Genomic DNA, 15,699 nt, shown 5'->3' on the forward strand with positions numbered 1-15,699 from the left:
GGGCCCATAACACCGAGAACACTCATTCATTCAATACTCTCTGGATCAGTGATAAGTAGACGAGCTGCAAGACATGCGGGGTATCTTATTAACCTATACAAAACCAGATACATTCTATACATTTAATTTTAATAGCTGTCCGTTCTAAAACATCAAGGTACTCCTCTAGTTGGTCGATGGACCAACTAGTAGGAATCAGTTGATGGCGATTAAGTCCAGCTCAATCACAATTTAAAACCTTCAACATTTATTTGTCATGACTTTTATTTTAATAAACACAGACTCGAGTTTATATTTTCATTCAAGTTTATCTAAATTCAGTTAACGCGAAATTTGAAATTAGGTAAGTTTTATTAGACAAATACATCTAAGCATTATTTCAATATATTTAAGCAAAGAGATAGAGAACGGAAAATACTCATTACCTCTTGGCCAAAGGGTGATGATGAAAATGGTTCACCAGGAAAATGAACCACAGATCACGGAGTAGGTTCCCAAGCTGACTGTCTGTCCCTCTAACCTCTTCGGATGTATTCCTCCCGAGATATAATTCCTGTGACGGTCTCGTTCCTTTTCCCCATCAGCATTCAAAGTTCAAAAGTCCTCAAAGTCTTTGCACCATAAAGAAAAATTGCCTCAACTGACAGCTTGTCGTGCTGAGCAAAGGTGCGAAAAATAGAAGCCACCACACATCCTAAGCACAGGCTCCTTTCATACCTTTTCACTAACTTTCTATACATAAAATTGAAACTTTTAGAGGCAACATCCACTTCTGATTGGTCAATTAGAGGGGTGGTGCTGATCACTTCATTGTCCTTCTAGCTCAAACTAGTCTGCAAAAGTCCTGATTCATTCCGGTTTCACATGACTTAATAAAATATTTTTATTTATACTTTTTTTTCATTCAATTTGCAACATTCTTCCACAGTCATGAATTTGCAAATCCGATGTAGCTCAATTCTCCCATCCGTTCCCAAGCTTTTAGAATAGTCTCTTTCGCAAAACTCTTGTTTGAGGTCAAGCTGGCCTTGACATCTCTCATTCCAGGCATAGGCCATACACTCGTGACTGAACTTTCATTCTGCTCATGCGTGGGGCCGTCTTAAATTTCTTTTGTGCCGTCGCACTTCACAGCAGCCATTTTTCAGACTAGGCCTAGCAGACCCAAAGCGGAACGAATACAAAAGCAAACCTAATAGAAATTAGATATAGAAATCAAGCCCTTCAGTTTACCGCCCACCATTCTAATAACCAGTGTTAGATATTACCTAGCAAAAGCGACATTTAAAGCCATTTTACTTACCATCTGAATTCTATGCCACAATATAAATTTACTACAGGCAGCAAATACATGCAATTTACTTTTCTAAGTAATCACAAACCTAGGTTAATTTAATTCACATTTTATTAATAAATTAGAATTTTGCAAATAGCCTTTAGTTTCCCTCATGTAGTGTCAAAATACAAAAAAGGTACATTTTTTTTTTATTAGTTCACATGCTTCACACAGTTAATATTATTAAAGTTATGAGATCATTAACTTCGAAGGGGGTACAAAAAATGTACTTCCCCTGCTCAATCACAACATCAGGGAAGGTGTTGGATTGTAAATCCAACACCTTCTGCCCCCTACCACAAGTCGTTGTAGTGACTTGCGATGTAATCGTATGCAATGTAACAACGCAGTCGTAATTACTGTGTTGTAATTGCATGCGATGTATCGCATGTGAACTAAACGATGTCTCCCCCTCAGGATAGGCTAGGAGGCTTCAGAATGCCTGTCTGTTGGAGTTCAGCATTCTGACCCCTGCTCCTTATCCCCACAGAGTGGACTTGCTTTAGCAGCAGGATGGCCAGGTCCTCAACCCCAAAGTACTTCGTTGGGTGGAGACCGAGTGGTAACAGTAATGTAAGTGGCTGCTGTCATTTTGGTAGCCAGGAAATCTGCTACGGTATCTGCTCAGGGGCGTAACAAACGCCCCCGCAGACCCCGCAGTGCGGGGGGCCTCACTCTCTACAGTTAATGAAGGGGCCCCCAGGGGTCCCCGGCCCCCTCAGCTCTTTTGAGAGCTGTGAGAGAGGTCTGCCATCTGCTTATGGGTGCCGCTGATCTAAGTTTGTCTTTTGTTGGGAGTGGAAATGCTTGAACCCTTTCCAGACTCCTCTCTCAGATGTTATTCCTCTTGCCCTGTCTCTGGCTCAGCAGTTGCAACTGTTATATGGCGTCTCCATGTGCTTTCAGTGTCTACCTTTTTTTGTTTAAATCTCCCTTGGTGTAGGTTTGCTCTATCTGTTTTCTCCCACGCTGTTTGTCTTGCAGGATTTTTATTTAATGTCAACTTTTCTTATAGCCTCTCCATTAAGCCTCTGCACATTTGTCCTGTAAGGTTACTGACATAGAAGACTATCTGATGGGGAAAGGTATGGCCTGTAGCTTTGGTAAACATCGGGCCCTTCTGCCCTCACCACCATCACTGTGTTCTTCACAGACATGCTGGTTCTTTGCACCTACCCTTCTATCTTTCCAAAGGTCGTATCTGCCTTAAATATGGGCCAGCCCATCATTCTTCCATCCTCCTTTCCTCCTCATCCCACAAAGGAGTGTGAGAGAGTGCATGCACAAAACGTCATGCTAGTGTTCTTTTTCTACATCGACTCTACTGGACAAGAGTGGATGATCAGCTCTTAATTGGCTTTGCAGGAGCCAAAAAGGACAAAGCGGTCACCAAATGCAAAATATCTCATTGGCTTACTTTTTGCATAAAGATCTCTTACAGCCTGACTATGAAACATCATCTTGAAGGCTTTCATGCCTACTTTATGAGGGGCTAGGGCATCCTCTATTGCTCTTATAAGGGGTAACCCAATAGCTGTTATCTGGGAGCCAGCCACTAGATATTTGTATATCTGTATAAAACTTTACTGCCTCATAGCTCAGGCTTGCCAGTTCTGTGTTGTTTGGTATCCTTGGTTAATTGCCACTAGTCATTCACATTTCCTGTGTGAAGTTCTGCTTTGGGACTCTTTTATAAGATCAGGAATCTGCTGGAAGAAGTATCCATCAGAAGATAAAGTTACTTTACTTTGGTAACAGTATTTCTGGTAGATACTATATCTTCTGAAGATTTCGCACTGCAGGGCACTCTCCTGTTGAATTGGTGCCATTACTAATAACATCTCAAGATATGCCACTTTCTCATTGACTTAAGAGAACTGTTAATTACTCTGGCAAAATTTATGTAATTCACGAATTTCGCATTAATTTTAAAACGTCTTGAAATTTCGCATTACACAATGTTTTGTCACTTTTGTACGTGAGACTCTAGTTTATGGAAAAACAAATCTTTCCAAGAGACAGTTGTTTGCTCAAACCAGTTTCTTTGCGGGTTCATGTGAAACATTTTTAGGCAAGGGGTGCACTCTTGTGAAAAAGTCATGCAACATATTGGCAAACAAAATTTCTCTTATAGAATTTTGCAAAATGTCTTTTGTAGAATTTTGCAAAATTTGACTAGAAAACATGACACAATTTCGCCAGCCCCTTCCTGTGTATGTTCCTCTTCCCTTGCCTTAGTGGGGCTTGGAAACAAAGTCTAGGAACCGATGTCAGCTCGGCAGTCAGTGTCATGTAAAACATGTTGTCTTTTCCAGGCTGGCTGAATCTGTGGTTGAGGCCGCATGGTAGCCCAGGCAGCGCTAGAGAACTATTGCTGGGGGGAAATGTTTCCCAATCAGTCTAGTGGCTGGGGAATTTTGCTAAGGTCAGGAATCTGTGTAAAAATCTAGTTTCCACCAGAAATGTTGTTCGTTAAGGGTCCTATTGTTTAAATAGCTGTATAGAGCGCTTGTACACCACATGGACTTGATGGGGAAAAACTGCGCAGGCGGTGGGAGTCAGATTTTGATAGAACATTGCATGACCCTGAATGGGGCAGAATACTGATTGATCCTAGTAAAATGTTACACAATCCACAATTTAAATACTGTATTTCAATGCATACAGTTTAATATTTTAACCGGGGAATATTTGTCCCCCAGTGAGGATGTGTGATTTACCTCCTCTAGCTGCCACTGTAACAAACGAGCATGGCTGATTTTATGATGCAGAGGCCTGCATTGTGCTCATCCCTTATTGGGCTGAGGTTACTAACATGTTGACTTTGACTGAAGGTTGCAAGGAGCTTAATACTTGGATGTTTTGTCTATTAGGCCTGATCCCAGAACTGGAAAAGTGTTACCTTCCTTGCTATATTGAGGTGGATTCCTGTAACTGTAAGCGGGCAGGAGGCTGAAAGTAAAGAGGTCCACCGAGAAGAAAGAGCTGGGTTAGGTAACCATTTTTAGGTCTCGGCGTAGAGACGCGCGAAGCGCGTTCTCGGCAGAGAACTATTGTAATCGTTTCAGTCTCCAAAGCTGACAAAAGGAGCCAAGAGCTGGGCACGCGCCCAGCAATCCTAATGGGAGAGGGAACGACAAGTGCTGGTCACGCGCGGATTCAGTCGCTCGCACGCTCACGGCACGCCCAGCAATCCTAAAGGGAGAGGGAGCGACAAGTGCTGGCCACGCGCGGATTCAGACGCGCGCACGCTCACGGCGCCAGCGTCAACGCCGCGCCCCGATCACTGCTCTCTTCCTGGCCGGCATCGAGAAGTTTCGCAACGCAGTGAGGGCACTGAGAGGTAGGTGCTTGTATTGTTTAGCGCTGGGGTGCCATGCTGGGAGCCTTGAAGGAGCAGACTACTAGAGTTGGCGCCCCCCTCCGGCCCCCCTGGCATGGTACTTTGTAAAAGTTACTATACTAGCTGATCTATAACTTTCATGTGAGGTAATATATGATCAAAATATCGATGGCGGATGCTAGAGGCGCGAGTGTGATTTTATGAATAGATATGCTAGGCATTGAAGACCAGTAAAACTGGTGTTGGTCATTTATTGTGCGGAGAGAGAGAGAGGGAGGGTTAGAAATGGGTTGGGTTGGTTTTGTTTGAATAGTTAAATAACTAAAATGAAAATGAGCCAATTACTGTCTAGAAATATTTTAGAGCAGCGGTTCTTAACCTTTTGGCTTATGCGGACCCCACAGAATAATTATTGGAATCCTGGGCCATTTACTGAGTCATTCCTGGAAGCCAGAATCCTGGCCTAAGCAATGTTGATGATTTAAAGCACAAAACAATACACAAACAATGAAATATTTTATTCAATTGAAAAAAATTCACAATTCTAATTTGAAGGAGAAGGATGGAGCTTTTCTAAATTCAATTAAGTGAAACCATTCACCATACTATATTCTGTATGACGCGCTTGCTCTGTCTCATGAATCAACCTGAAGTACCAACTTCATTTTTATCCTCCAATTTCAAATTCCTTCACGTTTTCAGAACGTTTTTAAACTGTCAATTTTACTTCATTATTTATGTACACTTTAATAATCTGTTAATATTGTTTAATTTTGTAAGTAGTTGCAGATCTCTTGAAAAGGCTTTGCGGATACCCAGGGGTTCCCAAACCACAGGGCAGGATCCGCTGTAATAGAGAATTTACGACGACACTTGAGAAGAGATACGAGCTATGTTATGGACAGAATGTGACTATGCAGCTCTTTATGTATGCTAATACAAATAGTTTAAAAAATGCGAAGGGCACCTGTGTTTGGCGGCAGCTTTGAAGAAGGGAGGCCGTGCAGCGGCTTCTGTGTCCCTGCTGATTAACTGATTGTTGGGGTTCTTCTTGTGCCACCGAAGAGGCTCTCTACACACAAAGCAAGCAAGATCATCCGTCTCTCAATATGCGGAGAGTATAGCTGGTGTGCGAGCCTTCAATTTACATCCTGCTACTTTGGAAAGAGTAAATAAAATGCCCTGGAAGAGAGAGGTGCTGTTCTGGCGGGAGAAGTGAAACTCCCCGAGCGAGGTCTACGCATGGAGGGTGGACAATTCCAGTCTCCCCTCTAACTCCAGTCAGTGTGAGGAGCAAATGTGTGTTCTTGCAGAGTCCAGTGGTTTTAACAGACTGGCACCTGTTCTCAGCACACAGTGTTCTGTGCCTGGAAAGCTGATCCACAAAGGGGGACCCGGTGGGCTTTCCTGACCCATTTTGTCGGGTTCTGAGACAAAGCAAAATGGAGAGGAAGATTGGAAGCCACATATGGATATATGATCTGCTACCAATGTGCCTCTGCAACAAAGGGCGAGAAGTGATATCTTGTGGGATTTTCATCCACAACCCTCAGCCCATGATGGGGACATAACTATAGAGGTCTTTATGCACAAAAAATAACAGTGCTTAGTCCTTCACTACAGTAGTGGAAACACGGTGCGACTGCAGTGATACTGCAGAAGATGGAAGCATGTTCTTCAGCAGTGGCTAACTAGTGTTCCAACAGTAGGACAACAAAAAAAGTGTCAGCATTCCAGCAATGCGCTTTGATTCCTTTAATTCCCTTGTTGAAGATTCTTCATAGTTTGTGCAGCTTGAGGGATCAGTGAAGTTACTCTCTAACTTTAAGGTGAATCCTGGATGGAAGCATGTCATGCTGCATAGAATATTTCTTATTCTGCGTGCAAACAAAGAGATTGGTGAGAAAAGTCTGGCCAGAGTTCTGGCAGTCTTACAAGATGGTGTTTTTATGGGATTCTGAGTCCGGCAGCCGAGTGGAAGGAGATTCTATATGAGATCCTAAGAGTTTCCAGAAGTGATACTGGTTACAGGATGGAGTCATGGTTGTCTGCAGAGCAGTGGAAATCCTTTAATGATTTGGGTGCACTATGTAGGCCCTGATATGAGTTAGATGTTGTGGTACTTACAGCATACCAGGGTAAATAGCACATGCATTTTCAGACTCGTCTGATCACAAGTTCAAAGCTCCATGTGGTATTTATCACATCTGCTAAATACCACATGTCTGTAGTCGAATTGCACTATTTACTGCATGTGATATTTGCCACATGCAAATGATAACATGTGCCAAATAATACCCAGTTACAAGTGGGAATTTCCACATTAAAATACCTCTAGTCAAAAGCAGGTGGTAAAAATTCCTTAAAGTTTAGTTAATGAAAGAAAAGCTGTAAGATGGTACAAAAAAGCTAGTATAAACACAATAATGTAAAAAGAACACAGCACAGGCACTGTTTGGGACAAAAAAATAAAATCACGCACACAGCTGCACACAGGCTTAGACCTACATAAACAGTCATGCTTAGGTGAAACTCTCACACGCTGATTGCCTCAGTTCACACTTCCATTTCACTTCACTAGAAACTTACTGAGCAGACAAATCAACCACTCATGAAGATTACAGTGCATTATGGTTGTTGAAGTCCAATCTCAATACATGTCAACAGCACCATTAGAGAGTTATTACCACACATGGCATCACATACATGGATCCATGTCACAATGATGAGGATTCTCAGCGAGTCACCTTTTTAACTATCACCTGTACTTCCATTACAACTCTTATATGTCTCTTACTTTCAATTCTTCTGACCATGACCATTCTTTCACATCTTCCACACTAGACATGTTGAGAATGGTCATAATGTTTTTTCCCCATTACTTGATGTAGAGCTGAGCTGGAGAACTACCACCAGTTGCCATTTGTTAGTATTTGTGCTTGACAACTAACTGAAGTACCTTGCATCTCAAGGTTTGGGACCTGATTTTAATGTTCTTAACATAATGTGGGAATGTTGACAGAGTATTGATTTTGTCTATTATTTCCATCCATGGACATGTTCTTTTTTGTTTGTGGTGGTATTTTCAACATGACTTGTTGGACTTGACAATCATGATGTATTACCACCTCCTTGGTCAGGACCTGCAGCTCAGGATCCGTAAACTTGTACTTCCTATCAGTGTTGGGATCCATGATAGAAGATCTTGGTAGGTTTCTGCTTGTGATGACAGCAATATCAGAGGATAGCAATGGATTTAGTGTGCCTTGTTTCAATGTACTTTGTCCCCACAAAATAAATACCTGTACACTTCCACATAGGACGACATTGTTGATGTACTTTGGAGGTGTCATGAGTTTGTTCTATGTGTTGCTGTGGATGTTTCCGCTCTCTAGGGATTTATGTACTCAGTCCAGGAAAATTAGCACTTCCTTATATGTTGTGCCTTTGCTATTTATTGGGTGTGCTATTTACCACATGCTTTAATTAGCACACATTTGGTATTTCACCTGTGTTAAATACAAATCCTACGGTATGCCGTAAAAACTGATAACCAGTGTTATTTATCACGTGCTATTTACCGAAACCTGATTGCATTTACCCAATGTGCAAGTTTTGTGGTTTTGATTGAGTTTCTAGTGTTCTCCAAGTGAACCATCTGAGTATCTGTTTGAAAGTTTTTTATTTGTTGTAGTACTCTTTTTCAAATGTTCTCATTTAAAATATGTCATTGAAGTTATGCCTTCCGCCTTACATTCTCACAAGGTCTCCATGTTGAGTTTGCTTGTCTTCTCTAATCTCTTGCTGTTCATTCACAAATGGTAGGCAAAATGTATTAAACAAAAATCCAGAGCAAACATCTATTTCTAATGCTGAACCACGGTTACAGATAAGTACCATTTTCTTCTTCCATCTGTCACCATGCTGCTCTTTTTTGAGATTACCCAGAATGACATATTTGAAAGGATTTTGCAGACGTCTAACTTCACAGATAATCTCCTCAAATAACGAAAATATACTCTTTTCTATGATTTTCTCGTCATTGTATTGTGAATGCATTAATGTTTATTCTAATTCTTTCATTTTATTTTTTATTTTTAGGTTGATTATTCAAGGCCGTCGTCGAAACATCGTAAAATAGCTACCTCATTCCGTGACTCCTCTTTGAAGGATATTGTAATGTTAGCGTGCTCTCTTCTAAAAGAGGTAAAACACAGCATTTATTTTTGATTCTTAGGAAATACAGCGCCACTACATTGTCTTTATTGCAACATGCTGCATTTCTTTATAGGATATATCAACACATCTGAATATGGGAGCCTGATCTCGGATAAGAGACCCTTAAGAAACATGGCTGTATTGATATGCTTAGCTTAAGCTCATCTCTTTGTACTACAAGCATAAACGTTTGCATTTCAGGTCTCTAAACTGTCTCTACTGCACTCGTAAATTAATATCTAAATTTGACACAACCTCAGATGCTCAGTGACAAAGATGCCTAACCAATCCAGTGGGAGTCCTACATTTGGCCTGACTTTGCCCAGCCATTTATGCTTTTTTGGTTTGACGTGGAGGACAAATTGGCATACATTTTGGGTCAGCCTACACATTTGACCCCTTAAGTAGCTCTTTTGGGACACCCTGCTGACTTTGGTGGACCTGAGCGTAGATTGGCGTCTCTGCTACTTTTGTTGGCTTATCGGAGGGGTAGTTATGGCTTGGTTGAGAGGTCCTCCACCGCTGATAAAGATTGGTTGTGCAGTGCAGCCTTTTGCAATGATTTGGTAGCTTGTTATGCCCAAATGTCACCCACCATCAACCAGCCTAAAGAACCTCTGAGACCCACTCTGGCTGTACTTCAAGAGAAAAACTGCAGTGACATGACTGAAATCTAGCGGGGATGCTTTGCTTTATAATATATTTGACGGGTGGGATTGTAATTTGCAAATATAGCTGTTGTACTCTGTCTGTAACAGTGATCTGGAACTATGTCTGAATATAGCTTAATATCAGTTTTTCAGTTTCTATTCACAATCACGAACATATTTCCTTTGAGAAAATAGAGCCTAGAGCTTTGTCACTCATACCTCTTGTACTCTCTAAGCATTTACTGCTGTCACAAATAACAGGCTTCCTTCAGTCTTTTTCCTATATGTACACGCAGAAGGCAGGGGCAGGGAATCCATCTATTGTTTTAAAGTAAACGTTTGTTAAATTTTTAGGGCTCGCGAAGCAAAGAGCCCTTTTGTACGGGGTTTAAAGAAGGACCTGCAAATTCCTCTGGCTCGTGCGTGTGAGTTTCCATTTGCGGCCTGCTATTGGCCTTTCACTGCTTGCTGTTCTGTAAAATAGACACCAATAGGCCAGAAGCGGGCGCATAGCTCCGCCCCTGGCCTATTGGTGTCTATTACGCGCATTTCCTGACATATGCTTTAAATTATCGTGCCCAGACATGGGCCGCGATAATAGGAAGCATATGTGTGCGCGTGCACCACTTGTTAAAGTTCCTTTGAATTTGGTTGGTGTGGGAAGATTTATCCTGCTTCCAAAGAATTAAAACCTCCTACAGTATAGTATATCTTGCTCTTCCGCTGAGAAATCCTTTTCATTCGCTTTTTTTGAACATTTACCAGCTGCAAGGCATTGAATTCAGGCCTGTTGATCAAAAAATAATTAAGGCTGCAAATATTGAGCTGCTAAATCGCAGTGAACCACAATGTACAGCATGGACCTGTCTCTAACGTAGAAGTCCAAACATGTGGTCATCAATGGAGGTGAATTTTTTCTTCTTCTTTTTACGTCTTAAATTTGTATCATCTTTTTCCTAGTCAGCGGCGGTTACTTCTGCAGTTAGAATCTTTGTTTGCAGTCTCTGGAATTAATGTGAATATGTCACTTTCACTAGGCTCTGATACATGATGCAGTTTTCAGTGTGTTTTACAAGCAGGCAAACAAACCAATAAAACAAGGCTTGCAGAACTTAAAATAACAAAACTTAACATGTTACTACTGAGCCCGCCTGGCCCATGGCTTAGAGTGATTTGTGGTCCTTGGTGAGTCAAACATGTGCCTAGAAGCGTTCAGTCTGCAATATGTGCTACATAAAAAGTTCCCTCACATAAATGAGTAATCGGCCATAAGTAAGGTTAACAACCCCCCCCCCCACATACACACACACACAGCCCCCTGCATGCAGTTTATAAACGCAGCCCTTTGCACGCTGCTGTGAAGTAGGTTTATAAACTGCACGGGGGAGGTAGGGTTGATTGACTGCATCTTGAAGACCTTGTTTACCTTACTTTTAGGAAGCTGACTCGTGGTATCACAGAAATGTAAATATCAGAGCCACCACCAGCCCGAAGCATAGTTTTTTTTGTGGCAAGATTTCAACCGGAGGCGTTCAGGTTACACGCAGCAGGTGCATTAGCCGACAGAACTATCTCTTGGCACGTTTCTCTCTGGAGCGGCGTGACATCACCCTGAGCGTTGATTGGGTGCAATTCATCCGTGTAGTGCTGCAGGCTTCAATTTCGAGAGATGCCCCTCTAGTTTTCTTTGTGCCTCAAGATGTTGCCCTGGGCGGCCCACATAAACCCATTACCCTCACCCTAATTTTATAGATTACTTAAGCCACATGGAGCTGTTGTACCTGTCCTACACTTTCTTACACCATCTGTTCAGCATCTTTGCTAAAAGTCAACTGTAAATAAAAAAAAAACCTTTGGCATGAATTATTGAGCAGTACACAAATCATGTTATACAGTTTTCATAGCCTAGTAGGAAAATCTGTGCGAGCGTACAGCACAGAACAATGCTGACATCAACTTTCATGCTTATGCTCGTCACCCTTCAGAACGTCCTGCGCTCACTACTAGTCACCTTCAACCAACCTTTCCTCACCACACACCTCTCCTCACCACCCACCTCTTGCACCTCTAAAGGGGGGCTCTCGACAATGGCCCAAATGCACTGTATGACCTTTTGCTGCCTCACTGCTAGTGCAAGACCGTCCACAACCTCCTGCCTGATGCAACCTACGCCTGCTTTTTAGGTCTCGCCTGAGCCAATGCGCTTGCGCATTGCTCTGGCGACACTTATGTAGGGGTTCCAGGAAAGGCTGCCAGAGGGCTTTGGAATGCGGATTATGGCCAGTGCATGTGCGCCGGACGCGCGCTCACCATTTGCTCCCTCACCCCCGCATCAGACTTGAAAGGAATACGCTATCCCGCCCCCGCCACAGCAATGCCGAGAGCTTGTTCTTTTATTGCTCTCACTTGAGGCCTTGTTTTCTAAGCTGTTAGACGGGGACCCTGAGGGTCAGCCGAGCAAGGGGGAGAGGCCTCCTGGCGAGGGCCCTCTCCTCAGATCGTACGGACGAGCAACTACCCCCCCACAGATGGACGCCACACAAAGATAGGTTCTGCACACTTTTATCGATAATCTTAAGCAGGTTATACTTGACGATACAGTAGGAACAGGATACTGTGATCCCTTTGATTCTAGTCTCTGGGGGAAAGGGTAGCGGGACAGTCTTGGTACCGGTCTGGTACAGGGGTATCGGGCGTACAGCTCTCAATCCTCGAGCTGGATGGTTCTCAAGTAGGGGCCGCGGCAGCGCCAGCAGGCCTTCAAAGATGGTTCACGAGGATGAGCCGCGGCAGCGCCAGCAGGCCTTCAAAGATGGTTCACGAGGATGAGCCGCGGCAGCGCCAGCAGACCTTCAAAGATGGTTCACGAGGATGAGCAGCGGCAGCGCCAGCAGGCCTTCAAAGATGGTTCATGAGGATGAGCCGCGCCAGCGCCAGCAGGCCTTCAAAGATGGTTCACGAAAAGGAGCTGTGGCAGCGCCAGCAGGCCTCCAGGGATGAGTTCGTCTAGGTGTCTCTCGACTCCAGGATACAACTGCCTTCCTGCTCTGGAGCTACCCCAGTTATAGGTCTGGCGCCCTTTGATGTCCGGACCCTCGCACTTGGAGGTCGGGGGGTCCGGGATGAGGGAGTCCAGACACCCAGCAGGGGGGTGGAGCCAGCGCCCAGGGAGGCTGGGGGCGATCGAAACCAGGCGGAGGGGAGCCATCGACACTCCTTCTCCCATTGACTCGCCAAGTGGTCTCGTTACCCCCTGGGTGGATGGTGGTGCCTTGATGTCGGGGCTTGGCTGGGCCTGAGGCGGAGGTCGACCCGAGGCCACGAGGCCTGGTCGTGGAGGGTTCAAGATGGCGGCTGGGCCGGGGACGGTGGTTCGGGAAAGGGCCCGGGCCAGCCGAGAAGGTTGCGGATGCGAGTCTGAGTTCCGTCGGGGAAGAGCTGGGGTTGACCCGGAGGGTTGAAGGTGCGGCTCTTGTCCGGGGAACAGGGGTAGCAGTAGTCCGGGACCCGCCATGCGGGGAGGGGTCAGGCCACGCCACCAGGCCGGTCCAACAACCCTCAAACACCCTCACACACCCTCACTCCCCTCACCCTCACCCTCACACACCCTCCCATAGCCAAACTCACCCCTCACCCTCACAACTCTAACACACCCTCACACCCCCTCACCCTCAAACACCCTCACCCTCACACACCCTCACTCCCCTCACCCACCCACACTCACCCCCTCACCCTCACAACCCTCACTCACCCTCACAACCCTCACTCACCCTCACACCCACACACACCCTCACCCTCACACTCCCTCACCCTCACCCAGCCTCACTCACCCTCACCCTCATACCACCTCATCCTCACACACCCTCACCCTCACATACCCTCACCCCCACACACCCTCATTCACCCTCTCACCCTCAACCCCCTCACCCTCACAGCCCTCTCACCCTTACACCCTCACCCTCACACACCCTCACCCTCAAACACCCTCATACCCCCTCCCCCACACTCCCTCCCCCTCCCCCCTCACCCACCCTTGTTCACCCTCTCACCCTCAACCCCTCACCCTCACAACCCTCTCACCCTTACACCCTCACACACCCTCACCCTCCCACACCCTCCCCCTCCCCCACACCCCTCACCCTCCCCCACACCCCCTCACCCTCACACCCCCTCACCCTCACACCCCCTCACCCTCACACTGCCTCACACTCCCCCTCCCCCTCACCCACCCCCTCACCCTCACACACCCCCTCACCCTCACACACACCCTCACCCACTCTCTCACCCTCACCCACTCTCTCACCCTCACACACCTTCTCACCCTCACACCCTCACTCACCTTCTCACCCAACCTCACCCACCCTCTCACCCCCTCTCACCCTCACACGCCCTCTCACCCACCCTCACTCACCCTCACATACCCTCACATACCCTCACACCCTCTCACCCTCACACCCCTTCACCCTCACCCCCCCTCACTCTCACACCTTCTCACCCTGACACACACCCTCACCCTCACATGCCCTCACCCTCACACCTCCTCACCCTCACACACACCCTCACCGTCACACACACCCTCACACCCCCTCATACACCTTCACTCACCCTCACACCCTCACCCACCCTCACACACCCTCACACCCCCTCACCACCCCCACACCCTCACCCACCCACACCTCCTCACCCTCACACCCCCACCCTCACACCCACTCACACCCCCTCACCCTCACACAGACCCTCACACACACCCTCACCCTCACACACACCCTCGCCAACACACACACCCTCACCCACCCCCTCACACACCCCTCACCCTCCCCCTCACACACCCCTCACCCTCACACACCCTCTCACCCTCACACACCCTCACCCTCTCACCCTCACACACCCTCACCTCTCACTCACCCTCACCCTCTCACTCACCCTCACACCCTCTCACTCACCCTCACACCCTCTCACCCTCACACCCTCTCACCCTCACACCCTCTCACTCACCCTCACACCCTCTCACCCTCACCTTCACACACCCCCTCACCCACCCTCACACCCCCTCACACACCCTCACCCCCCCTCAATCGCACCCCTCACACCTCCTCACCCTCACCCCCTCACAACCCCAAACCCCCTCACCCTCACAACCCCACACCCCCACACCCCACACCCTCACACCCCCTCACCCTCACACCCCCTCACCCTCACACCCGCTTACCCTCACACCCCATCACACCCCCTCCCCTCCTCACCCTCACACCCCCTCACCCACCCTCACACACCCTCACCGACCCTCACACACCCTCACCCTCACACCCCCTACACACTCTCACCCTCACACACTCTCTCTCTCACACACACACACACCCTCACACCCCCCACACATACACCCTCACCCCCTCACCCACACCCCCTCACCCATACCCCCACACACACACCCTCACCCCCTCACCCATCCTCACACCCCCTCACCCTCACACACCTCTCACCCTCACACACCCTCACTCCCCCTCACTCCCCCTCACCCCCCCTCCCCTTCACACCCCTCTCACTTTCACACCCCTCTCACTTTCACACCCCTCACACACCCTCCACTCACACCCCCTCACCCCCACCCCCCCACACACCCTCACTCACCCTCACACCCCCTCACCCTCACCCTCACACCCCCTCACCCTCACCCTCACACCCCCTCACCCTCACACCCCCTCACCCTCACACATCCTCTCACCCTCACACACCCTCACACAACCTCACACACCCTCACCCCCTGACCCTCACACCCCCTGACCCTCACACACCCCTTAACACCCTCTCACCCTCACACACCCTCACCCTCACACACCCTCTCACCCTCACACACCCTCACCTTCACACACCCTCATCCTCTCCTCCTCACCCTCACCCCCTCACCCTCACACACCTTTACCCTCACAACCCTCTCACCCTCACACACCCTCTCACCCTCACACCCTCACCTCCTCAACCTCACCCCCTCACCCACCCTCACAACCCTCTCACCCTCACACACCCTCTCACCCTCACACACCCTCTCACACACTCACACCCACCCTCACCAGCATAGCATAACAAAACATAGCATAGCATAACAAAACACAGCATAGCATAGCATAACAAAAAAAAGCATAGGATAGCAAAGC

At 47.0% G+C, this 15,699-nt stretch overlaps 1 protein-coding gene across 1 annotated transcript in view; it reads left to right on the forward strand.

Annotated features, from left to right (window-relative positions):
* The window catches only part of RANBP17 (RAN binding protein 17), a 1,388,837-nt gene that overhangs the window by 290,993 nt on the left and 1,082,145 nt on the right, over positions 1 to 15,699 (forward strand). Inside the window, exon 6 of the mRNA XM_086931437.1 lies at positions 8,781 to 8,885. Within this exon, the coding sequence (XP_086787563.1) occupies positions 8,781 to 8,885 (105 nt within the window). The remainder of the gene's footprint in view (positions 1 to 8,780; positions 8,886 to 15,699) is intronic.

Source organism: Lissotriton vulgaris, chromosome 7 (genome assembly GCF_964263255.1).
Source record: "Lissotriton vulgaris chromosome 7, aLisVul1.2, whole genome shotgun sequence".
Taxonomy (NCBI): domain Eukaryota; kingdom Metazoa; phylum Chordata; class Amphibia; order Caudata; family Salamandridae; genus Lissotriton; species Lissotriton vulgaris.